General features: G+C 39.9%; 1 protein-coding gene across 1 annotated transcript; it reads right to left on the reverse strand.

Moving 5' to 3' along the window:
- Positions 1–949: 949 nt before the first annotated feature.
- On the reverse strand, positions 950–27,412 carry si:dkeyp-19e1.3 (USP6 N-terminal-like protein). Its single transcript, XM_036575788.1, is given in 16 exon segments — positions 950–1,781; positions 1,784–1,976; positions 1,978–2,897; positions 3,255–3,407; positions 4,411–4,510; positions 5,244–5,309; positions 5,448–5,542; positions 6,247–6,367; positions 8,260–8,308; positions 9,738–9,847; positions 10,942–11,049; positions 11,155–11,235; positions 12,000–12,039; positions 12,402–12,487; positions 14,236–14,309; positions 27,191–27,412. Coding segments are annotated over 15 exon segments (2,238 nt in total). The 5' UTR covers positions 14,302–14,309; positions 27,191–27,412; the 3' UTR covers positions 950–1,731.

Consider the following 27,412-nt stretch of genomic DNA (forward strand, 5'->3'; position numbering starts at 1 on the left):
CTAACCCATCTTACTGTGATTGAATTGTACCAAAGCACTCTGAATGAATGAAATGCTTTAACTATTTTCATTTTTTTGTTTCATATTTTAGTCTGCTTTGCAAAACAGGTCTCTAAATGGCAATATGTAGTTACAGTAGTGTTAATAGTGAGGGGTGAGGGGGAAAATATTAAATTATTTGCAAATGCTGACAACATACTGTTAATCCAGTGGTGCCTTGTATTTGCACGTCAGTAACAGTTGAAGGAGCTGGCTTCTTGACATGCATTTAAGCAATGAATTATACTTTACTACTGTGATGCACTAACCTGAGCTTCAGTCATTTGTATACAGTAGATGTACTGAAGGAAGTATATACTGTCTGAAGTAGCACTGAACGCACACTGCAAGTGCCACACAAAATGCAGCAATAATGTAAATGTTTAATAAACACACTGTGTGGAAACGTCTTGTCATTTCTGTTTTTTCAGTTTATAAGTAAACAAACAATTTTTTAAAATACTTTTGGTTTCGATCTCCAATTCTGTCTGCATAGCATTACAACCAAAATACAAAGACAGTCTTTGGGTTGGGTTTGAAACTGCTTTGAAAAGAAAAAGCAGTTGCACCTGAGGAACACAAAACTGAAAGCTCTTAAATATAATAATAAAAAAAGTGCAAATGAAATAATATAATAACCGTGGCCTCTAATATTTACCACCAGGGTTAGTTTCTGTACAAATTCACTGTCGAGCCACATTTACAGGCAAAGTATGTGGGTTTTGCAGAACATAGCAGGGTCTTCCACAGGGTGGTGCTACTGATTAGTAAATCACAATCCCTTACTGGGGGGATTTCCTCACTTTATGTTCAAATGATCCTTTTAAAGCTAATACAGGACTATCTCCTTTTCCAATCCTGACCTAAAGGATTATAAGAGAAAAAGCACAAAACACAAAAGAGCAGCCTGTAACGTCCTTAATTTTCCTCACGTTGGTATGCGCCCTTTATGATACACATTTTTGGGGAATATAAACACATGAATGAGTCTTTTTTTGACAATTAGGTGGGCCTATGTGCGTTAAAGCTTTACACAATACAAAAAACACAAAGCTGCCTAAACCAATGCACTCCATTCACACACAAGACAAACTATTCACAAATAAAAACACTGCATACTATAAATCATATGCCTATTATGGGGATCAGTGAGACATTTCCAGAACATGCCTATGTTTGAGTCACATGCACAACATACTTATTGCTGGAGTTCATTATTGAAGTATTACTGAGAGGAATTATGAGCCCATGGGCACTTATTCTGTATTCAATCTGCAGCAATCTGAATGATATATACACTGATGCACTTAAAAATATCTAGTTTAACAAGCTTTTTGGTGTCCTGTGTACAAATTATCAGATTTTGAGTTTACAAATCTTAGTCTTAATATCGAGAACTATAAAAAACAAAACGGCTTAAAAGGCACAAGGTAAGCCAAACAGACGTAAGCACAAGAGCACACTGCTGCTCCTGAGTGGCTGTAAACACCCAAAACACACATAGAAGCACCAACAACGTTGCAAAAATGTGCTACATTAGACAAAATTTGACAATCACAGGAAGAAATTCAAATCTTTAAGGGTAAAAAAGTTGTACACATTACAACAGTCCGAAAAAAAACAGAGTGTAACAGGATGGCCTGACGTGGAAAATTCCAAACATCATGGAGACGGAACATGACCTTTTGTGAATTACAGTGCCACACAAAAAACTGCAAAAGTTTCCTGCATCAGAAGGTCACTGGCTTTGGCAGCTGGCAATTAGGGACGTGTATCCGGTTAAAGCCTGACTCAGACCGCACTGGAGGGGGTGTAGGGGACGGTGCTGCTGCTGGTTTTACTGGGACTCTGGGAGGTTGCAGATGGTTCCTGTAAGTGTCACTCTGGACCCGACTGGCCTGACTGGACCTGACAGAGGGTAGAGGGGAGGGGACAGAGGGACGGTGTATCTGCAAAGTCAGGAGGGGGCTTAGGGAAGATGCAGTCTGGAGTGACCCAGTTGTCTGGCCCTCGGTAGTCCAGTTCCTGAGGCAGTGGGGGCAGGCATGGTTTTGGTGGGGGAGGTGGAGCAGACTCAGGTATATAAAAGAATCCTGGTGGGTGGGGCCAAGGGTAAGTGGCACTGTTCTCTGGGAGAGGAGGAAGGCTGGAGAGTTCTCTGCCCGTTTCAGGGCTTGGCGGCAAGGTTGCTGCAATTTCTAGCAACTTTTCCAGAGACTCGTCCTCTTCAGACAGGTTATCATAATGGGAGGTGTTAGAGGGCCGCCGATCGCTTGCTGATGGTGGTACGTACAAGCCGACAGGGAACTTGCTGAGCTGCCGTTGGGCTCTGTAGGAAGATGGCGAGGAACATGGATCCACCTGGTTGAGATCCACATGAGTTAGTGCTGGTGGGGGTGGTGGTAATGCTTTACCATCCAGGGGTAAAAGCTCAACTACTGGCTCTGGAAGAGGTGGAGGGGGCAGTTCAGGAAGGTTTAGAGAGTGCACACTGGACACGTCAGTCTCAGAAGGCTGGTATGGAGGTGGCCAGTCACTGGCATATCCCTGGAAATCGGATTCACCTGAAGGTGGCCTGTGAACAGCACTCTCTTGTGAGAGAGTAGCCCCTGCAGAGGGAAAAGCCAGCTTTCTCTCAGCAGCACTATTTTGGCTCTCTGCTCTAGACTCCGACCCATCACACTCAGGTTGCGAGTATGAGGTCACAATTTGGGGCACTGAATCCTTTGTTTGGCTGTAAAGTATTACTGGGCTGGCTGAAGGGACGGAGTGTGTCTGATTTTGGGTGTTGGAGTCCGGTAAGTGACTGCTTTTGTCTGGCTGACCCAAGGGTTTCTTTGGGAGCTCATCGCCTTTTGCTGAAAAAACATTACACAACACAAAACAATTATTTCTGCACTTACATTGTGGACAGCTGTGTATAATGAATACTGTTATACACTTCTGTCCACAAGACTTCACAGAGAGTATATAGTAAATTATCACATGACTATGCTGTTTGCAGGATGCTAAAGTGGGTTCCAAGCCTAAGTCACTTGTTAGTTACATAAGCCTCGTAGCTCCAGCCCATGATTTGGCTGATCAACTACGTTTCAGGTAAATCCTTAATTTTTCCTTTAACTATTCTTTTAAGAGAAACAAGTAAAACTGACAACAAAACTGACAGTAACCGTTAGACAGAAATGTGTACCGACAGACAGAAACAGATAACATACATGCAGGAGGAAGATCCAGCTTCATTTTGCGTAGCTCAGACATGGCGGCCTGCAGCTGCTCTATGACTGCATCATCGCTTTGATTGTAGGAAGAGGAGATGCTCTCCTGCAGGAACTCCCGCAGATCCTCCAAAGACATCTTCAGCAGACGCTCTGAGAAGAGACAATGTTATGTTATGACATGTTAAAGCTCATGAGAACACTTACAACTGAGCGAAGTGCAAAAAGGTAAATGATTTGCATCTTCTATAATAAGGTGATGGATTTAACATGGCACTGCTATAACCCTTGCAAACTACAAGGACAGGAAACAACTGTAGGCTAAAGGCCAGAGCACACCAACCAGACAAACACAAACAAACGCTAACACTCTGATGTCTGCAAATGTCAGAATGTTTCAGGAAAAGAACACACAAGCCAAATGAACTACAGTGAATATTTTAGTCTTTCAACAATCAAACATGGGTTGGACACCAACGAGTTTAATTCAGTTAAACATTTGTGTTTGCCCATCTCTGTCCAGTCAGTGTTGTCTAGCTGTAACTTGCTTAAGGGTGGGGTGTTGCTGTCCGAGCAAAACCTTGTATCTTTTTTTTTCTTTACATTTTAAAATGCTATCCACCCTTTAGATTGTGTCAATATTTTATGGTAAATGGACCAGCAGAAAGGATCCAAAAGCACTTGGAATAAATAACTGCTGCATTTAATGAAGTGTACTAAAGATTAAAGTGAGGAACATGGCTGAAACCCCTTCTTCTTCCAGTCTAACACCCTATAAATTCACAGTCTTACCTTCTAGTCCCGTGACAAAGTGTTCGCAATCCCCACCGCTACCCCATCTCCTCCCCCTGTTCCTCAATCCTACGTCAGTCCTACAACAGCTATGAGGGGGGTCCGGCCTTCTGGCTACAGGTAGAAGCTGCCCAGAACTTCAGCCCAAGTTCTCAGAGTTCTCCCCATCCCACAAACTACCACCACATGCTGAAGGCGTGGTCCAAACTCACAAACTTCCACTAAAAGTTAAGAAAGTTTTTTTCCTTCTCCTGTAAAATGACCATTCTGGAAATAGAAGGTTTTGCTCAGACAGCGACAATATTTTTGTTGTCCTATTTTTTATTTTAGTTTAGATTAACTGAAGTGAGTGCACCATACATACTTTTGTGGATTCGTAGGACAGTGTAGGCCATTGAAGTTAGAACTCTCTCTCCCTCCAGTATGTAAATATCCCACAGACGCAGAGTCAGCGTGAAAGGTGTCTATTTGAAAGAATAATAAAGGATGAAGTGATGAAGGATGAGAAAAATCATACATCCTAACTAAAACCAAATAAGACGAATGTGGGGAGTAGCATGAATAAAAGATTGTCTCTCTCGGTTTTTGGCCAAGTCGAATAAAAAATTCACAGAGAAGTCCCAGTTTTGTTTGTTAAAACACTGTAGCGTGTGTGTGTGTGTGTGGTGAGTGATGTAATGCTCGTCCTAGATAAAAGAGAAGTGAAGCATTTTACTGTGTTCTAACAGAGGTCAAACTCTGTCTATTGTTTTTGGCATGTGGTCTGTGAGTGTTAAATGATGGATCAGCGAGGGAAAAAGCAAAGGAACTAAGAGGGGGAAGCAACGTCCATCAAAATGTGCAAGACAGATCTGGCATGATTTGTGTTACTATAGTACACTACTGCTATTGTTTTTAAAATAAACAACAGCATGAATCACTTCAAGTCCTCCATCATCTAGATCAATACTTGACCACATACATGTGTTTCCACACAAAAAGGGACATTCAAGATGTGAGGAACAAGACGTTTTGCAAAGCATTATGCAATATCAGATTTATAGCACAATCCTAGACTTGAAACAAGAAGTCAGACTACGTGTATGTGAAGATTTGTCTGTGAGGCGACTACAGTCTGATGATTCAGTTAGGACATCAAGGTGAATCAGTGTAAACTATGCATGTAAAAAGTAAGCAAAGAGGACCAGAATTCCTCACCCTGTCAATGAAGCACTGCAGGAACCATTTGGTTGTGTATATACCAGTAGTCATCTGCTCCTTATCCTGGAGAGGAGAGAGACAAGGAACAGAAGAGAAAAAAAAAAAAATCTGAAAAGCTTGTGAGAGCATAAGAACATTTGACAGGCTACCAAAGCATGTCAGTTCCTGTCCAACAAAAGAACAAGGGTGAGAAAATATTACCATGTGCCTCTTGAGTTTCGGAAGGAGTTTAGCCAGTATCTGGTCATGGTGAGCCTGGAACCGCTGTAGTTTGGGAAAGCCAGGGATGAAGAATCCTGGGAATCATCATGCAGAATAGGATTACAGACATCATACAACATAGTCAAATGCAATTACAAATTACTCTGTACAATTATCCAACACAAAAACAATTCACTACATAAATTCAGTTAACAGGCAACTGTGTGTGTGGTGCTGATGTTTTTGTTACTCAGTGGTCTGGTGGACCCACCACATTATTGTTTTTTTAAATCAATGCAGCCATAACAATTTATGTAACAATACCAGATGTTTAAAATATCACAAGTGGCCAGTGTAGGGGTCTCATTTAGCAGCTGTATATATATATATATATATATATATATATATATATATATATATATTATATATATATATTATATATATATATATATATACACACACACATACACACAGACACACACACTAACAGCAGGCCATGTAGGAGGAGAACAGAGTGAAGGGACACAGCACCTCCACACTTTTATTCCTCGCAGGTTCACCCCATGTGTATATAAATATGTGGCGGGGTGTACAGTGTAAAATCAGAAAAGGCCAAGAAGGGGCTGAATTAACAATACATCGCATCATTTTTTCTTTTCGTAAACATTTAAAATGGGTCCCACAGACACAAACACCACACAAAAGTTAAGGGGTGTTACATTCATTTCATTTTACTTAGAATTACTCATTTCACAAAGTTGAGATAAATCAAAATCAGATTTAAATCAGAGTTGCTCACCATGCATAGCATGCTTCTGGTTGGTGAGTAGCTGGGACAGGGCCCAGAATGCGTCCTCCTCGTTCAGGTACATAAGCAAAATGGCAGCAATCTGGCTCATGCCCTGACAGTAGCTGACCTCCTACAGAAAACACAAAAGCCAAGCACTCAGTAAAGATCGCACATGTAATCTCCATGTTACAAATAACTGCCTCGCAAAACACTAAAACACACTAAAAGTACCACAATCAAATGCAAATAAAACACAAAATACATATTGTATTTAGATTCTATTATGGCAGAAAAAATCTGACTAAGCATATTTACTTGATTATAAATATCTGAGTACTGGATCATGAATAATTCAGCATCACTTTGTTAATGCATCTCCCATTTGATCAAGATGTAACAGCAACAGAAAACTAGTACTTGACACCTAAACATTTTAGGGACAGAGATAAAATACTATGTGGAAAAAAAATACTCTACACTAGAATGGTATCTTAAACTCATTCTCCCTTTATTTCACGGCATCATTCCTCCTCTTATTTGGGTGACCTAGTTTTCATCACTACTACAGAGACCACCACAAAGATGAAGTAGTGTTTCTGCATGCCTTCATTAAGGAGCACATCATGCTGTTAGCTTCAGCTTTGAATCTCTTTGTTCTGAACATCACACAACAGAGAAGGCTTTCCGAGTGTATAAGCTACAAATCAGCCTGCCTTCATGAACAGGGTGATCCACACCCCTCAATTTTGTAATGCCTCAAGAACACAAGAGGGAAAAAAAGTGAAGAAGGAAAAAATAAAAGCAAAGACAGGGGTGTGGGGTTCAGCCCTGTTTAGCTCAGTACATGGTGTGCTGGATTACATAACACACAGAAACAGACCCTTGTTTTTATACAATGTCAGGATGTTGGGTTCAAGCATATGTCCCATATGTAACAAAGAGGAATGGTAAAGCATTTTACAAAGTCAGGAGTATTCTGTTGGTCCTCACACTACAGGTTAGCCCTGTTTATCTCTGGTTTTCCAACATAGTCAAGACCTGAAAATGTACAGTACTGTGCATAAGTCAGAGGCCACCCTTCATTTATTTAATGGCCGTTTTCAATGGAAATTAAGTACAAGTTATCCATTTTTAGGAGATATTTGTGAGAAAATAAGATCCACCACTTACATAATGAAGGGGGAAGTCAAAGGAAAAAACAGGAGTTTCCAAAGCTGGAGTTCAGAAATGTGTTCATAGATTTTGAGAAAATGGGACTCCTAATAACCGTGCCAGACCTTGTAGGCCACAAAAACTGTCACCATCAGATAAACAGTACTTAAACCTTTCATCTTTGAAAGATAAGAAAATCAAGCTCTACTCTTGCTTCAGAAAAAATGCACAGGTATTTCATCCACTGTGAGAAGACGACTCAACGCTATGAGTCTGAAAGGATGTGAAGCTGTCACTGAGAAATGGAAATAATCAAACAAGAAGAAAATGTCCACGTCAAACAAAAAAGCTGCTGGTGTTCTCAGAATAATGGACTGACCACCCCGAAGCCCAGACCTCAGCATCATTGCACGTGTTGGCAATTATGTAGGAGAAGCAGAAAATGCAATCAACTTCTAAGACTGAACTTTGGAGGTGTGGAAAAATATCCCTGCAGATTTCTTTGAAAAACTAAAAGTTTCTTAAAAGAATGGAAGCTGTAAAATAGACAACGGATGGACATACTAAATACTGAAAAACTGAATATTATATTTAGTTGTTAAGACATTTGTTTTTGTTAGCCCCTTAAAAATCCAGGCTTATTACATACTAAGTCTTCATATTCAGTAACTACAGGGACTTCAATGCAAACTGCCTGAGCTGTTCTTGGTTACAGAAGCGTGTAATTAAACTTTGGGGCTGCTGGTGGGCCCTGGCCATTTATTGGGGTTAAATATGTAAATTAGTCTGGAAATCAAATAAATGAGGAATGGTCTCTTAATTTTGCACAGCACTGTATACACAAGTACACGTACACACAGACACACTCACCTCGTTGTAGACAGAGTAGGCCGTCAGCACATCGAACAAGGCTTTCTGTCTGTGAAAAGAATAATAAATGGTTAAAACAATTACTAACTACTACTAAAACAATTACTAAGTGCTTTTTTTCAACATATGTCTGAATTTCATGAGAATGGCTTGGGCTCTGATAACACCATGACAACTAAGGAGATAATTTTATCGTACACACACACACAGACATTAGTTCAAAAACGAGGAAGAAACTAACCCAGCAACAGCAGAGGATTATTCATGCATAAACTATGACATCCAAATGTGAAAGCTGTATTAATAATAAATATTGTGGGCAGGATGGAGCTGAACACAGGCCAAAGCAAAGAAATGATCTTTCTGTTGCTTGGGAGCTCACAGGGAAAACAACAGACAAGTCAACAGATTTGTACTCTGGTCCTATAGTCAGGCAGGTGTAAATGAGGTAGACAGGCAGATGAGGTAGCTCTTTTTTGCTGAAGTGTGGCAGCAGTGAGCTGCTGCGCTGATGTAATCTCCTTGAACTTCCTCCAATTTGTGCAACCCAACAAAACCACACACACACACAAGTGTGAAACTCTGTCATGTCCTCCAGCCCTATGAGCGCAGACCACTAAATGTGACGAAGTTTCAGTTTGGACATGTGGAAATAACCAGCACATGAACATCAAAACCAACCCACGGGACATATTCTGCTATTAGTCATTACACCATAAGGACCCGTCTAGTGCCTTCACGAAGGTGTGAACATGAATTAATCAGAAAGCAAAATGTACATTCCTGACATAAACATTGCTCTAAAGTCCTAATCTGTACACTTCCATTCAAAGAGAAGTTTAATCCTGGTAAATATGCCTTCATTCCTCCAATGAAGTAGGGAACTGGCTGGAAATGGGTTTCCCCACAACGGCAGGTTTTCATTTGTTCAGGATGAAAACAAGAGTGTTTATTCTGGGCATAATGGCAGTGAGTCGTGGGGCTGTCACTTCCTGTAAGACCTCACTGACTTTCAGGAAGTCGAACCAAAGAAAAAAAAGGCGGTGAGACAGAGGAAGTGGCTCTTGTTTTGGTTAGGCCTTAACAAGGTCCGCACTGTTCACTTCACATGCACCTGAAGGCAAGAGGCCGTGGAGCCAAGATACAATGGCAAAAAGAACTCCAGACTAATGTAAACAAAGAGAGAAGCAGCTCTGGCTTTCTGGAGAAGTGAGACATAACATTTGGAATGCTTTGGAATGTTTTTTTTGCAGAGCTTCCAAGGAAGACACTTCTCAATATGAGCAGAGCGTTAGACTTGTGTAAACCAAAGACCAATAGAATATTCACTTACAGCAAATTCAAACATGATTAAAATATTATTTGTATGCCTGTTGTTGAATAACAATAATAATTAGCCCAGAAAATGCATATGCACTTCTCTGCATATGCGTGCATTTGTGTGTGTGGGAGGGGAGTTAGTATGTCCATTAACTTACTTGACCCCAAATCGCTCCATGAACATTATATGGTTTCTAAAGGTCCTGTTGATATCCAGGTCTATCTGTTTGATCTCACTTGATTTGATCCTGGCTTGTTGCTTCATTTCCTGAAGCAGATGAAAAAAGTCAAGCATTATTATGATTGTAATCATGGAAAAAAAAAAACACAGAAAAAAAATTCTACCGGTCATTCAAATTACCGTGGCTGATACTAGAGATGCACGTGGGTACCTGAGTACTCCATTAACCTTTCAAGGTGCCGGTATTCTAATAGTGAAATCACTATTCCGCTATTTGTTAAGTTTCATCACAGGAAAATTGGTGTTTCACTGAATTTATGTTTTAACATGACTGTAAAATGTAGTGAGGTTGCTCATATTTGCAACAAAGTATTTATATTATTATAACTAAACTTTCTTGCTCTGAAATTAACATGAGCGCTTTACCACAAATGGCTGTTAAGGATGTGACTGAGAGATAGTACAGCTTTATCTCTAAACATGTCTAAATATGTTACTGTATCTGATGTTATCTAGGAAATAAAAAACAGTGAAAATCTATTTCTCTGACAAACAAATATGTAGCCACATCAATAGTTCATCTCAGGCAGTCTTCAAATTCAAACCAGGAAAACCTAACGATTTTCCCTCAGCTATTTTTTGAATAATGAAGCGTTTTCAAATGTATTCCTCTGCCTGCTGCAATTTTTTTTGTACACCAGTGCTATCAGTTAAAAAGGTAAGCCTACAGTCCCACATTAATTTCAACCATTTTTCTCTTTTGTGTTTATACAAATTATCTGTTTATTATCTTTTGTGTTTATACAAATTATCTGTTTATTTAGGATATTCAAATATCAAAAATAGTTGTAAAGCACATCCCTAGTTACTACTGTTAATCAACAGAGACATTAGGAGGAGGCTCTGCCTAATCAGAGACATTATAAAAGAGGAGGAGACAGTTTATTAGTTGAAAAACGAATGGGAAAGCTCGTAACGCTCAATATGGCAATTTTTTACAGGGAAACTCCCGCCCTTCAATAAAACAGCTAGTTTTTTGGCTAATGCACAAAACAAATGGACAAAACAAGACATAAGTACATAAGGACAAAAAAACAAACCTCAAGTATGTCCGGCTGCATCAATCATCATTCCTGCCTTTATTTTTTAACCCAAACATGTATCCTAACCCATTGTCTTACCTCATACTTCCCCTCATTCTGCTTCTTCACCTCCTCCAGATCTAGCAGAAGAGCCCAAGCCTGACCCCGCAGCTGCAGGGGGATCCCCTTATACACACGCTTCATCATCTGTACCACACAAACACACACAGGATGAGGAAATGCTGGATTGGGATCTATTGTCTGTGCCCATGGTCACTGCAACACTGTTCATATAGCAGAGCTTGTCATTACCTTGTCACTGTTCTTGTACTTCTCCCATTTTTTCACCATCTTAAGCCACTTATTCACCCTTTCAATCTCCTGAAGTTTATGCTGTAAGCAAAAAATAAGAATGGCAAGTATGAATTAAGGGATGATGAACTAATTACAAACTGATCATGTTCTATACACTCTTTTAGGTTCACCAGTGGTATAAAGTTTATGTAGTGCATTAATAGGGGCTAAAGCCTACACCTTTTCTTGTTTCTTATTTTGTCCACTTACAACATTTATGTGGGTTTACCACATACCACAAAAAGCAATTCACAATTCATTTTCACATGACCATTTTTCCAACCTCTCTTCATCCATTAGAATTAAGCAGGCTGTTTTTGCAACGGTGTCTTTGTGATGGATACATGTTTAAAAAAAATTGTTAAAAAACAGGCTAAACTGCACTGTACCTAATTCAAAAAGTATTGTGGGCTGGAGCACTACTTATAAATTTATTGTGAATAAGCTGGGCTAAACTGCTGTAAGCTGAATAGTAGAATATATAGTATGTACATATGCTGGCTTTCATCACAAAAAAAACAGGTTGTTTTTTAAGTTACATTATGAAGTGAAAAATACATTTTTGAAAGTTTAACAGTGTTTACATACTTCACATGTGCATCAGTTTTTCATGTTGTGTGTCCATTTTTTGATGTTCTTTTTAATGTAATTTCTGTAAGGTTATAAAATATACTGTAGTGCATGCATGCCTTTGAGTTTTTTTCTTCCATGGGTGTACACTATATGCTTTTACGTTAAATGCGTATCTATGATGTGTGTATGTGTATTTATGTATGTACGATGTGAAGGGCAGTTGAGCTGACCTTCTCCTCCACTGCACTTGGGGTGGGCAACTCCTCCTCGCTGGGCAGACAAAAGAAACAGTTATAAAACTACACACAAAAGGCCAACTATAGCTTTATTACTAGCTATATCTTTGATAATGTTTCTAGGATCAGTATCAAAAGGAACCAAATCTACACCCTTCCTTAGCTGGGGGAATTTAAGGTCACGGTTATGTGAATCCCACAAAAAATGTTCCAAAGACTTAAGACAACACAGACAATCTGGATCAAAATGGGTGCGTGCCAACTACAAGACATTTTATCAGTGATTAATGGCTCATCTCCACTCCTGCTTTCTTCTCAGTAACATTATCCCAAAGCTTATACAATAAATCTGCCTGACTATGGCTGCTAGAGAGCAAAGAAAGCTGCATGACTTACTGCAGGAAGCCAAAACGGTCTGTGACCTTATAGAGGCTGTAGTTGGCATCCTCCCAAGGGTTAATGTGCACGCCCTCTGTTCTGCCCTGTAACCATTCAAAAAATACTTCAGGGGAAATGAACAAGAGCAAAGAACACACAAAATATGCACTGGAAACGACACGTTGTACTATACTTGGAAGACGTGGAATGTGGGGGTCTTATTTGCTGCAACTTTATTACACAATACACTTTCTGTTGATCAGCTGGCCTCTGCGATACTGATATTGCACAATGCTGCACTGAGCAAATGAGCCCTCTAAACAATTACAATGTTTTTTACAGCATCTTGACCATTCGTAGTTCAAGATGAGTTTTTCTGATGCTTTTCTGAGGAACTGAAGTATTCAGGTAACCTAACAAAAGTACATTTTGGTCAGAATTATGCAGGTCAATCTTTAACCATGTCACATTATTCACTGATCAATGCTTTTTTCAATATATTGCAACATGATCACAATTCTAGGATTTTGTCCATGCCCTGCAGCTCTGTTGTTAACCAGAAACACTTTGCATTTCATATCAGTTAAAGAATTATCTGATACCCTGCATCAAACAGGAATGAATAAAGGAGATACCAAAAAGACAGAACTGTAAGCTTTCATGTAGCCCGTTTTGCTTCCTTTCATTTTGACTTTGTACTTCCCTGACTGCAATCAACGGCTGCCAAATGTGAGTGTAGATACAGTCTGACACACAGCTGTGCTCCATCACAGCAAGCCTTCATCACTCCCCCTCCATCTCTGGGCAGAAGAAGCCAATAACTGTTTACTCTAATCCAGCCTCAGTTTCCCCATCCACCTCCTGACTTTAATCAAATATGACACACCACAAAACTAAGTGCAGATCAGTGAAAAGGTGCTTTTACCAGCACAGTTCCTTAGCCCCAGGGCAAAGAGCTGCTGAAGTGATTACCAAGGCATTGCTTATTCCTAATGAGTTAACGATACTCTGATCCATTGTCTAGATGCAGCCAAAGCAGCATTCTTTACATTGTTTTCTTCAAAACGGCTCTCCAACAGAGATTTTGTCCAGCACATCATTCTACTAACCAACTAGGCCCCAAAACCACTGGCCCATGTACCATTTCCACAAGCTTTGACGAAGACAGACCACTTTCTGGCCAACAGATGTAGGAGCGCTTTCTGGTTACAACATTCACAACACAAAGTTCAGGAATGCATTTTGCTCAGTGGACTATTGATGTTAAAGCCCCAAGCAGGAACTGCTGAAGCAGCATGTTAACCACTCCAGCATAGGCATGGCGAACATGTGTTGCCTATTTTAATGACTGCTTTATTATTGCTCATTATTTAAACACCCATATACTGTAATACTCAAAACCTAATGTAGTTATGTTATAACTGAAGCTTGGGGGGAGGAACAGGCCTGAAACCCCTCCTTCTTCCAATCTTAACGCCCTATACATTCATATCCTCACCTTCCATTCCTGTGACCAAGTATTCGCAATCCCCACCCGCCACCCCATCTCTCCCCTGTTCCTCAGTCCTATGTCAGTCCTACGTCAGTCCGACCACAGCTCTGAGGGGGGTCTGGCCTTCTAACTACAGAGGAAGCTGCCCAGAACTCCAGCCCAAGTTCTCAGAGTCCCCCTCCCTCAGTCAGGCTATACTACCACTACATGTTGAAGGCATGGTCCGAACTCACAGACCAGTTGCTGTAGTGTTTGAGTGGGGCTTTAATAAAATCCTGTTTAAAGGGAACAGTTTACAATGGCTGCAGTCCAACATGGCTAATGCTAGAACACATAACTTCATGATGAAATGTGACTAACCTTGTCATATTTTGAGATGATTTCAGCCCGTTCTTCAGCTATTATTGTGTCAATGTCCTTCTTCATCTCAAAATCTGGGAAAAAAACAAAAGAAAAGAATAAAGGTTATTGATTACAATATAAACAGGGTGTCCCATTCATGGATAGATGAAGCGTCCCTAATGAGAAGTGGCATGCTCTCTATCCCAGGCTACCATCAGCTGTAGGCTTTCTGCCTTTGAAAGTTTACTAGATGCATTTGCATCTTAACTGCAGCTTTGATAGTAACAGCCTCTTCATTTCAGCACTAAACTATAAAAAAAAGCAAAATTTGGATACCAAATTGATGTTTTGGCTTATCAACTATGACTGGATAAAGTGGAAAATGAAGTGAACGAAAGTGATGAAAGAATAATAATATGTTAAAATGTGATGACAACCAGACAATAAAAAGTGTGCATGCTGTTCACACTGTTGACAGACACAGGTCACTTACCGCCATGAACGTGAAGTGTCAAAGCAAAAGCTTCACACTGAGCAAAAATCTAAATTGAGCATTAAGGCTTGTAATGTGAATGCAGCCTTAGTGTCTGTCTCTCCACCGCAAGGTCAAAGTAAAGAGGACATTCATACGTTTACCCATCTACCTTTACTCTGCAATGCTGACATTACCAAGGCTTAAACCTAATAAAGACCATAATTGAGACAAGCAGTTTTTATCTATCCATAAGACAATCTTCATGAAAAACAATGTGTTGGGCTCCATCATTCATAAACACAAGCAAGTGTAAGCCATACATGACCACCTTAGCTGACATCACCAGTACCTTCAGTAATGCAGGCCACTCTTTCAGTTCTGGCTCTGGTGGAGATAAAGTGTACTAAAGTTATGCATGGGACTCTGGACAAGCTCATGAGCAAATACCTAAATAGACACATCAGACATGTCTGAAAGGTTCTTAAAGAAGCTAACACCAGATACCAGACAGAGATACAGCCAACATTATGCAGCAAAGTGGAATCATTTGGGTGAGAAACTTGTTTAAGGAATTTCTCTAGGCTGTGACCTAGATTACAGAGCCCTGGGTATTAGTGTAGACACTGTACATGGCAAGTAAGACTCTGATATCACACATAAGGTCATGCAGTGCAAGTACCAATAGACCTAGACAATGTGATGAATTACTGAACGAGTTCTGAATGCATTGTAGGCATCATCAGTACTTATGGAACTCCAAACAACTACATCAACAAAAATTACAGATTTAGATCAACTATCCTCCTTATTCCTACGACCTATGATGCTTTAAATAAGCCTAACGTAGAGACAGAACTTCCAGCAAAGTGTAAACAGACTATGTTAAATGCTAACAACATCCTAACATTATATAAATAATAACACAAACAATCTTTACTGTTGGGATGCTTGAATGCCTGTGTGCCGATGTTTATAATCAATCTGTCAACAGAGAAACTTGAACCTGCGTGAGAGAAACACTTTGGTCAGATGATTCTGTTTATACACAAATTACTGACAGTAATAAAGTAATTTTGTGTCAACGTTCTAATGTTGTTTACAAGGCACAGGCATAAAGCCCTAAAGCAATGTCACTGACAATAATAACTGGGCTTTTTCAAGCAGTGATTAAGTCACATTTATATGCCACAACCATAACACTCATGTTCTCGTCGTACTTTCAGTTTCATTCAGCTGTAGTGACAGCTGCAAACTGCATGCATCAGAGACATTTATTGGACCACAGAATGACGAGGTAAGCATGCGTTATTTGACTTGGCTTAAACAGTAAAAAAAAGAACACTTCTGCTCCACAACTGGATTTTTAGGCCATAATCTCAAAAGACTATAAACAACATCAACAACCAGTGTGCATAAACTGTGTAGTAACAAACAGGGCCTGGCGAATACGAAAATTTTGAGGCTGATACGAAACCAATTTTACACTTTAATGTTGTATTTCAATAGCTTTGGTTAAACAGTGCTTTACGAACAGATATAATTGTTCTCAATCGTCACACTTCTTGAACCCAAACAGCAAAATCTCGTAAGGTCAGTTTCCTGGGACAGGGATTAAGATTAGTTCAGGACTACATTTTCTTTTCATTTAGGAATCTACATTCAGAATGCTGTGTAGTCTAGAATTAGGCTTAATCTCTAAGCCCAGAATTTGCACTAAGCCCATATGGCACTGCAATGTGGTCCAAGACCAGACTTAACCGCAGTCAAGAGTGACTTTCCCTCATGGCTCAAAGGCTTCTTGGGCTTGAGCGCCGCAGCACTGCAACTACATGGCTGCCCAGGCTGGCCGCTTGAGTGACGCTGCACAGCAAATATAAAACTAGGAACACTGTTAAATTTGAACAATTTTAGGAATAATTTTAAAAAGGTGATGAAATCATGCTTGGGTATAAAAGAAGCATCCAGGAATGGCCAGGCCCTTTGTGAGCAAGTATAAGGCTCGCCAGATGGTAATGCATAAAAACCAACATGCTCCCATGATTGAGAGAATACTTTCACAAACCTTTGTGAATAGACACTGTTTATCACAACTACTCACAAGTTCAGACCATATAGTGAAAAGTGGAAGCCATATGTCAACAAGGTCTAGTAACGCAGCCAAATTCTCTGGGCTTGAGCTCATCTGAAATGGACTGATGCACAGTGGAAATGTGTACTGTGGTCTGACCAGTCCACCTTGCAGATTGCCTATAGGACCTTTTGCTTCCTTGGCCCAAGAGGACAAAAACCATCCAAAATGTTCGAAAGCCAAGGTCCGTTATGGTATAGGTGTGTTTGCAGGCAATGGCATGGATAGCTTGAACATAAATGAATTTACTAAATCACTGCTCTCTGCTTTTACTGGCGTTTCACATACTGTCCCAAGTATCCTTGTTGGACTCAGCTTTGTAATTTATTTTTGCTTCTATACTTGTTACTAAAACTAAATACAAATATGTATGTAGTGCCCTGCAAACGTAGCAGCAAATTTTGAGAAGCAGTAAATATTCTAGTTCAGTTTAACAGCTTGGGTGGTCTCAACAAGACAGCATGGCTTTATGGAACCTCTACTTTCTACCACCACCTCTATCACCACCTGTCTCTTTTCTCTGTCCTCAACAACACAACTTTCTCTCAGAGAAAGTTTTGACACAGCTTTAACTCCTTATTTGGTTCCTCAACATTGTAATGGTTTTGATTTAGTGTGTGGGTCACAGTGGGAGTAAGAAGTACAGAGGGAAATGGGTTTTGCCTCAAAACATTAATGTTAAAATGAGAACAGCTCTATGTGAGATTACTGACACTGTTTATCTAGGAGTAGAGAAAGCAGTTGTCCAATTCTCTTAATACTTCTACAGAAATAAATATACATTATAAACAATGTACTTATGGATTAACTCTTGTGTCTAGATTTGAACATGAAAGCATACCTATTACCACTGTTTAACTGCCATGCAACCAGAGAGTTATGTGGCTGCAGGTGAAAAGGTCTTTGCATATCAGGAAGCTCACTTATTTTTAAAGTGGTCACACTTTGTTGGGCCATAAACAGAGATGACAATCTACTCTCTGGCAACTTTACTATGCAATCACCTCAGTAATACCACATCATATTATCACAATATATTGCTCTGCACACTTGAATCATCTTTTGACAGACCAATAATACACTGCCATGTATTAAATATCATATATTTAGACTTTTTTTCAATTTCTAGATAATGGGTAAATCAGCACACTAAATCCTCATCACACATACGCTACAAACATACACATAATACATGACACTGTATCAAGGTCTATATATTTTACACACAGCTTGTACAAGGCATATAACAAAACAAAAGGCATATAACACTTCTATCAGCTTAAACAGCTCCACTGTGCAGTCTAAGAGCTCAAGAAATATTCAATCCATGGATAACAACTCCCCACCATTCTGCTTCTCATGATCTGCCCAACATTTTCATGCTGGTCTTACTGTAAGGAAAGCCACTGCTCTACAAATCCTTTGACCTCTCCCTCATATAATCCAACAAATACTTCTGGTCAGAGGCCAGATTAGAATCACTATGATGCCAGCTGAGAGCATCAGCAAGTCTATGTGCTGGAGGAAGCACTCAAGATAAACAGGTGGCATTTCATCTGTTGTCCACACGTTAAAAACGTGCTGACAAAGACGGCTGCACTTTAACCCCGACTGAGCTTCAAGAGGTGAAACAATACATCAATACGTGACTGATACTCAGTCGGCGGCTCAGAAGCTATACACTTTTGATGGGCTGTTTTTAATATACTGTTGAGTGGAAAGCATATTAGAGTATATTCCTGCAGGACGTCACAATTACTTGATAAAACTTGATTATGTGACAAAAACTAATTGAATAAAATTTTGCTTTGTGATCAGCAATGAAGAGCTGGCAATTTGAATATTCATAATGCATACTTTAAGTTCTCCTCCTGAGCTCTCTTACAGTAAGAAAAAGAATCTGACATAATCTGATAATGAGTGCTTTGAGCGCATGCTGTTATTTATATGCAATGCGCTTCCTTATTTTGCTGCATTACCTCTATAATAAACAGTATTAGAATATCTTGTGCGGAGGATGACTAGGGATGTGGAAAAAGGGCCAAAACTACGCTGGTTACACTGGTATGACTTATTCATGGTGCTAGGGCTAGGGATTTGATGGCTGAGTGAAAACAAGTGAATCAGAAAAAAGAGGCAGCTAAGAGTCAGCTAATTATCCAGCAGCATCCTCTGATTATTTACACAACTGGGTCGTAATCAGCGAAGCTGTCAGCAAGATTTTTACTGACATTAAGATCACTGTTCCTCAACCACTGTAAGAAATTTGTCTATAAATTATGGATGCAGATATCAGCAGATATTTGCTTAAAAAATGACTGCCATCAGATAGAGTTTAGATGTAACTTATTTCAAACTAGTATTTGATGAAGTATTTTACTGCACTTTAAGACTGAGTATAGAAGAGAGTAGTATAGAAGTGTACAAGCTGGACTAAATAAAGCTGTGTATTTATAGCCATTGTCTATAATACTTCCTTGCAACAACCAAATACACTTTTTTTTTTTAACTACAGTGTCTGGCTAGCAGCCTCAGTTTGAGCGTTTGGCAGCTGCCGTGTCTCGCTGAAGCTAGTCTAGGTTCAAACAAAAGTACAGCAGGTGCAACCAACCCCAGGGGAGCAGAACGTTTAGGTTAACGCTGGGTCACTCTGCTAAAATATCTGCATTTTACTCATTTTACTGCATTTATAACTCTCTACAAATGAGTTTATGTACATGGAAAAATATTGGACACCAGCATCGGGCCACAATCCCATATTGGTGCACCCTATAAAAGTATATACTATAACTATAAAGTAGGTTTTTTTGTTAAATAGGTTTAAGTAATTGTGACATTACTGCTAGTGTCATTAAACATGATGTAAAGACATGAGCATACAGGTCCAAAAAAATAGGTGTCTGAAAACCCTTTTGTGCTCTCTCTATACACAGACCATGAGGAAAGGCCAACAAACCACCAATTTTCAATTAACCGAGCACAGGATAACAGGCTAGCATTTTGTCCTCTGATAGATTTCATAAAGTCTGTCTACTGACCAAGCACTGTTACAAAGTGGTGGTGGCCTACGTGGTGTGAAAACAGCTTCTGTGGTAAAGCTTTCTTTGCACAATGCAGACTTGAGTCTACTTATTGTAGTTTTCAGTTGTGCCACTGCAGTGTTTGTAATTATTTAAAGGTTGAGCCCTAAAAATCTTACTGCATCACATTCACATCTAAAATTAGACTACATGAATGTATGTGCATACGGCCCCTTATTGTTTTAAAGTGCCCATAACTGACATTTTTCTGCATGGTGCTGTATACATAAAGCTAAGTAGCTGTAAGCTAAACAGGTGGATGTATGTTAAGCTGTTTCTTGTAAGAACACAAAAACAATACATTCAAAACGGGCTGTTTTTGCAGCATAGCTTCCATATATGGACCGTATGGACTGGGGGACTACTTTAAACTTGTTGATTTAAAAACGTGAGGCAAATTCATTTTTCCATGATATGGGCCCTTTAATAAAGGCTTAATTACATCCAGCTGGCTCCGCATGCTACATATTGTCTGTACCACAACTCTGCTTCCACTGAGGATGCTATGCAGCATGGGTCAATCCCGGCAGTACAACAGTGCTGACAGATACTGGTCCTTCATGTTAGCCCATAAAGAGGTCTGCCTTTTTCAATAGGCTGGTTAAAGAAGCCGCATGGAAGACTGTGGAAGTTAAAAATACGATATCCAATAAACTGAGAACTTTAGTCCAGTTCCTGTGGTGAAACTATCAAATCATATTAAGTTGTACAACCACTCTAGTAGTGCATTTGACACCCAAAAAGCCCAGATAAGCTAGCCTGCCTGATTTACTAGCCTTTACTGATTTACTGATTACGTACAGTAGATTGAACTTGAAGGCTATTCTGTAGTTACACTCACTTTCATTCAACCCTGAATCATTTAAAATGTTGAAACTGTTTACCTGTTTCCTTCTTTAAAGTTCTCAGTTAACTAGGACGAGAAACTTTCAGCCAAACCACTGTACGACATCAAATATGCCATTAGGCCTGTCACAATTATTACATAATCACCTGATCACAATTATTTCAACTGATCATAATTTTTTCCCCAGCTGTTGGCTTTATAAGTATATGTGTAGATCGCAACAAAAAGAATGTGAATTGGGTGCGTTTTCATCAGTTGGGTTGGGGTAAATAAAAGAAAGCAGGCAAAATGTTACAAAAACAACCCCAGTTCTAACTCAATGCTGGTGATGTAGCACCTTTAGAGAGCTCTGGTGAGTAATGTTTGTAATATCTTACTCCAACTTCATCAGTTTCTGTTATCAGCTACTGGGAGCTACTAGGAAACAAGACAGCCAGAAAGCAAGACACCTATTTATTTTTGTATTTGTTTTATAGACCTATTTATTTACTCCAAATAGTGCTCTGGGATTTTAGTCTTTCCCTGGTTACATAAATTGTTAATTGGAGTGACTCAAAAATTATGTAATATGCCATTATTCAATAATAAGGTATATGGCAATATTCAATAAAAAAAAAGACATGATGCCAATTAAGACTACATGTACAAGTATTATCTTATACATAAAGTATTTTTTTAATAATACAATACTGTGATAACCTACATCCCTAAATGAAAGTAAACAAAAGTATTTTTTTTTATTATTCTGGTCCATTCTGAAGCTGCCATAAACAATGTCAACCACTACGCATACATTAGCACATACAAACATTTTCTCTCATCAGTGATGAATTGGCAAACACCTAAATCCAGAGGACTCACATGCTTCCTCTCATCTGAAAGTATGCTCAACCCACTAACATGTGAAACAGTAGTCACACTGGCTCCCATACCTAGAGCCCAGAGTGGAAAAGAAACACTCCACAACATAAGGCAAAAGTTTCAGATCATTTTTGGACTTCCCCATTACTGATATTTTTACACTATACACATCCTATAAAAGGCAATGGTTACTCGTGCACCAAAAACAAATAGTCTAAATTCCATACAATAAACAAACTAAGCACATTTTAGGGTGAACAAGTCTGGATTCTAAAGTCTATGTAAACACAGAACCGGAGTAGAATTATTATTAAAAGGAACTATTTTCTGCTCCAAAACAGAAAACAAAAGAAAAAAGATTAAAGGTCTGGCTTTTTGCTGGGCTTCTTCCTAGTTTCACAAGCAAAGAAATTTTATTTGCGCGAAAACCCAGTGATGCAAACAGCGAGAGGACAAGGCCGTATCTTTCACTTCCATGTGGGCAAAGGGGGAACAGAATTTTTGGTTTTGCAGCACGTATCTCAGGGACATGACAGATCCCTCAGTGGAGCAGTCTTAATCAAAAAGCCAGCCTGCTATTTTAAAAACCTTTCCTGATAATACTTCAATAATTACATGGAGTTTGCCAAAAAAATCTATTTTACTCAATGTTCCTCTTGCCCCAAACGTGTTTCAACAGTCAGGACATATTTGTTGTGTTAGTTTATTTCTTTAGTTTTGCACATGGGTTATGAGCTTAATATAACAGAAGTCTCTTGCTGCGTTCGGATGGCTCTCTCATCTAGGTCATTTACTATTTACTGCATAGCGTTTGCTACATAGTGAACTGCCAAGCTCCCATTATTTTTTAACTACATTAACCATGTAGCTCAAGTTCTAGGCCTGTCACAGTCATTGCATCATCTTCTGATCCCAATTATTTAAGCAGACAACGATTATTTTCCACAACTGTTAACATTCACAACCATATGTTTATGTTGTAACAAACAGAGTGAGAGTGAGTGAGGTCTGTTTATTTGAGCTGTTTCTGTTATCAGTTTGAAGTGATTGAGACCTTGTTAATTAAAATAGCTAAATCAGCCAAAGTAGCTGCTTTAGGCTTGTACTTTAATATAATTTAACTGTTTTTCAAATAAACACAAATTGTTAAGCGCAAATATTTATATGGCTTTTAATCATCAGCTAAAATTTGAAGATGTTGGCGGGCTTATCTAGCACAAAGCTAAAGACGCACACTTTGACCACTAAACATGCCGTGACTGATCAAACGCATTTAGGGTAAGTGGAACAATGTGCAAAAATTATTTGCATTTAATCATTTATTTAAAAAAACAAATCAAACTGGATCAAACTGTCGCTAAGCAAATGCCCTCATGCCAAAAGAGAAAATACAGGCCTGTGATCGACAGCTGAAACACAATCAGAACCTTATGTTAGCCTAACATAACAAAAAAAACCACTAAATTCATTCATGTGTCTTAGAAATACAGCTATTCGTCTTTTTTGAATTGTGAGCATTTCAGGTAGTAAGAGTTTTATTTTCTCACTTCCGATGGCCATACAAATATTAATAACAGAGCTAGATTTTAAACCAGGAGGGCTGCCAATTTGGCAAGTCATGAAAAGCAAAAGGCTGTTCTGGTTGCTCTGCTCACACACTCTGAAGGTTTCACTAAAGAGCTTGTGAAAATGTCTGAGGGGAGCCACAGCTGACATGCAGCTGTTAAGTGACTTTGAATTTAGCACCTGTTTAAAGAAAGGGTGCACTGATCATGAATTTATATGGTTGTTTCTGATTGTCTTTACAGGCAATTACAGTTTCTTTTGCTCTTTACTCAAAGCTCACATTTTGCAGGCTAAATTAATGAACTCGCACGAAAGATACAGGCAGGCGGTTTGGCTTAACAGATGCACAGACATGCAAGCACAGCACTCAGATGCAGATTCGGACCCCGGCCAATTCCGATCATGCACCCCTACACAGTTAGAAATTAAGGTACTGTGCGGGCACATTTTTCGTTACAAACAATATAAGTGTACCCTCAAAGGTACAACAGTAGTTTTAAGGTCCGACTGTGCACCTTAAAATTTTTCCCAGTGGAAAAGCACATATTTATACCTTTTCAAAGCGTAATGTTTTAAAACAGAACAATAAAATAAAAAGCCTGGAGACGAGAGAGGTGTGCAGAATCAGTACAACTTATAATTCAATTACGTTCCCTGACTAAAGATACCAAGATGAGTCTACCTCTCCAGTGAGAAAAGGGGTACTGCCCCAGTGACAGCTTCAGACCTTTTTTTAAGAGAGTGTTGAATAAAGAGATTATTTAACAGTAGTTTTACAGGACAATTATTACCTACCTGCTCTCTTCTATCTTTATTCAGACACTAAGACGCTCTGCAGCATGTAGAATGAAATGCAGAGAGACAATCTGTAGCCAGATCTTGTGGACACAAAGGCAAGCTGACAGACAACAGTGGTTCAAAGGCAACATGAGTTTCAATCACAAACAATAGCTCACAATTGCACAAAAACAAAGACATCTCTGCAGCTAAAGACTGTCATTAGTGTTATGACCACCGGGTGTAATATTCCTTTGTGTGTCTTGTGCTGGCATTTTGTGTGGGTTTTCCCTGTTTTGTGTGAATTATGTGCAGGTGATTCTGTGAAACTCTCCGTGAACATTTGGAAAAGTAGGGGAGGAGTGCCTTTGGTTTGCTTTTCTTTTCTGGATTAGTCAGTTTTAGTTTTTTGTTTATTATTTTAGGCATATGCTCGTCCCTGAAGCTACATTTCCCACAGCAATTAACAACTTAAATAAAGCTGTACTGAATTCCAGGTTACGATAGTGTCCAGTGTTTGATCTGGCAGCAGGTCTGGGGAGAGAGCCCACCCTTAATCTCTGTAACAGCCTGACCCTAGATGAGGTTAAAACAGAATTTGGGCGTCCATTGCCATGAGTCCAGTGAGTGTGTTTTATTTGCTTGCTGGCATTTTTCTTTTGGTGGGGAAAGTGTGTTCTGCAAGTTTGATCTTTAGTGATTTTATTGCCCTGCCTTTGTTAGAGAAATTGGATTGTGTCACAACTGTGTCTTTTCCTCACTGTAACTTCTCTTAACAAGCTTGTGTTTCAAGAACTCCTGAAGAGTCCTGCTTGTAGTCCCGTATACGGAGAGGACCGGAGTTGCCTCTGGAGAGCTTTTTTGCTATGTGCATATTAACAAGAAAAAAGCAAAATGGAAGAAATAAGACATTCAGTCCTTGATACAAAGTCACTTCCCTGTGGCTGCTTCCAACTTGTTCAGCTGTCAAATCCACTTTTACATTTGAGCATTTACTCAAGTTATCATTTAATCCTCTTATTTGTAAGTACTTCTTGGGCTTTGATGAAGTTTTTAAAAAAGCAAACACTAAAAATAAACGAAGAGGTAGCCTCACTAGTGTAATTAAGCATGGTACTAGTTCACACCTCTGCTGTGATGTAAATACAAAAATCCAAATGACTGTCTATCAGACGACAGAGTTCCATACTGAAAAACCAGCAGGCAGCAGCACAAATAAAGGGCAAAATGCTCTATCCTGATAATCCCCTGGGCTACATGATCTACTGCCAAGGAGGCAATGACCAACACAGTCCTGCAAGGCCATAACGGGCTTGAAGGACATCTTTGGAAACTCCACTACAGTCTTATGTGTCTTAAAAACTCCGCTGAGGTGACCTATTTATTCTGGTTATTTGAGTTGTGAGGACAGGAGACAAAACATTGTATATTACCAATACTGTCCCTTCAACAAACTGCAGCAATGTTTCTGAAGAGCAGATTTCCATCACAAGCTTCTTTCGCGCTCTTTGCAATGCCTGAACAGAACAACTACGAAGCCACATTGGTTAGGTTCACTGCCTAATTCAGGGCTTTCTGCAGATGACACATCTTGTGAAACCAGTCAAACAGAACAGACACTCTGACTCATACCGCACTCATCTACAAGCTAAACAAAAGCGTTCGCATCTCTATAATTAGGTTATAGTTTGAGAAAGGTCTTGGTAGCCTGAGGGATGATCTAACACAGCATATCGGCTGCATATCGGTCAAGCAGTACAGAGAGTTTAACGGCCATCCTGTCACTACCACAGCAGCCTGCATCGCCTCTTAACCATAAACCCAAATTCTTGGTTTACTCTGGATCACCACTGTTGGGTGAATTGTTCCATAACTGACTGATATCTGAGTGACTCTGCCTGACTAAACGTAGGTTGTATGTAGAGCATTTCACTCAACTTGGGTGAAGTGCCCCGTGTGTTTAACGACCACCCTGCCAAAGCCATGACAGTCTACATCACCTCTCCGCTGTAAGCCCTGGTTCTTGGCTTACTGTGGATTACCACAGTTGGGTGAACTGCTCCACATTTAACCAACATCTGACTGACACACTAAATTGAGGTTACATGGCCTACTTTTGATGGGCACATCTGCTGTGTCTCACCAGTAGGCTTGTTCCATCACAAAGCCAGCAAGAAAACAGAAGCTCTAGGCTGAGGATCAATCTGAATACTCAGTCTGATTGTTATGATAATCTTTCAGGAAACTCGGGATTAGTATCGGCCCTTGAACCCCTGACCAGCAGAGTCCTACACTGTGTGAAACACGGTGACCACAAAGAGTGTTTGGGGAACAAACAACACCCAAACCTTTACGGGTTGCTGTAGCCATCAAAGATAATGGGGCCTGAATAGGAAACTGAAATGGGCCACACCCGTGTGAGGGTAGGTGGTGAAGGAAGCACAGCCGTGTGACCACAAAGCATCCTGTAGTTCTGTTTGTGTTTAAACAGAGGTTAGGGAGCACGGTGGACTTCAGTTGGGGACCTAAAACATAAAAACAAGCCACAAAACAAAAGGCTAACCTAGGGTCATTTTACTATTAGCCAGCGTTAACTAGCTAACCTACCCTTCAGAAGACCAGCTATGCTTCCCTCGCTCACAGTTGACGGTTAGCTTTACAAACGCAGGGGAGTCCCTGGTTTCTGAGGCAACTACAGGACCGTCAGTCCAAGTTCAGTTCACACAGTCGTCAAGGTACAAAATACACTGAAAAACAGTTGTAATGCTGTTTGACACCAGACTGCTGTCATATTTGAGAAAGAAAGTGACTAATAAAGCGTAAACGACAAAGTTTCTCACAGAAAACGAGGCAAAAGTCGTTAGAAACTTCTTCACAAAGAGTAACGTTCGCTAGCTAAGTTTAGTTATTTACACAGTTCAGGGTCGATACCGAGTCAAAGCAATGTAAAGGAATGCAACCGTACCGGCATTGGAAACAAACTGCCCCTGGTTTTAACTATTTTAGCTTCAAATGTTTCTCTCAGACAAACATCCAACTTAGCTAAAGTCAGGTAAGTAAGGAAAGTAACTTGAATCTTAGCTCTAGTCCGACTCCAACTCAAACGTACCTGTTAGTGTTGTAGCTGTCTAGCTAGCTGATGTCCCCCCTGCTCTCCTCCTTCGGCCATCATCACCACCAACGTGTTTCAGAAACTGGTTGCCAGAATAAGAAGTTCGTACCTAAAAGCGCTCACTCACCGTTTATGAGAGGTCTCCTGCGCTCCAGTGGCGGTTATGAGTTTTCTCATAGTTTCTTCTCGTTCACAGACGGAGAGAAAGCGAGGCGTCCTCGACACGCGTCCGTTCAGCTCAGCTCAGCTCGGCTCCATGTGAGCAGCTGAACAGTCACACCGGCTATGCGCGCATCATCGCAGCGGGCAGCAACTTCCAGCCTGACTTCAGGAGGACGGACTCTCTCTT

This window comes from Colossoma macropomum, unplaced genomic scaffold, assembly GCF_904425465.1.
Source record: "Colossoma macropomum unplaced genomic scaffold, Colossoma_macropomum, whole genome shotgun sequence".
NCBI classification, from domain to species: Eukaryota; Metazoa; Chordata; class Actinopteri; order Characiformes; family Serrasalmidae; genus Colossoma; species Colossoma macropomum.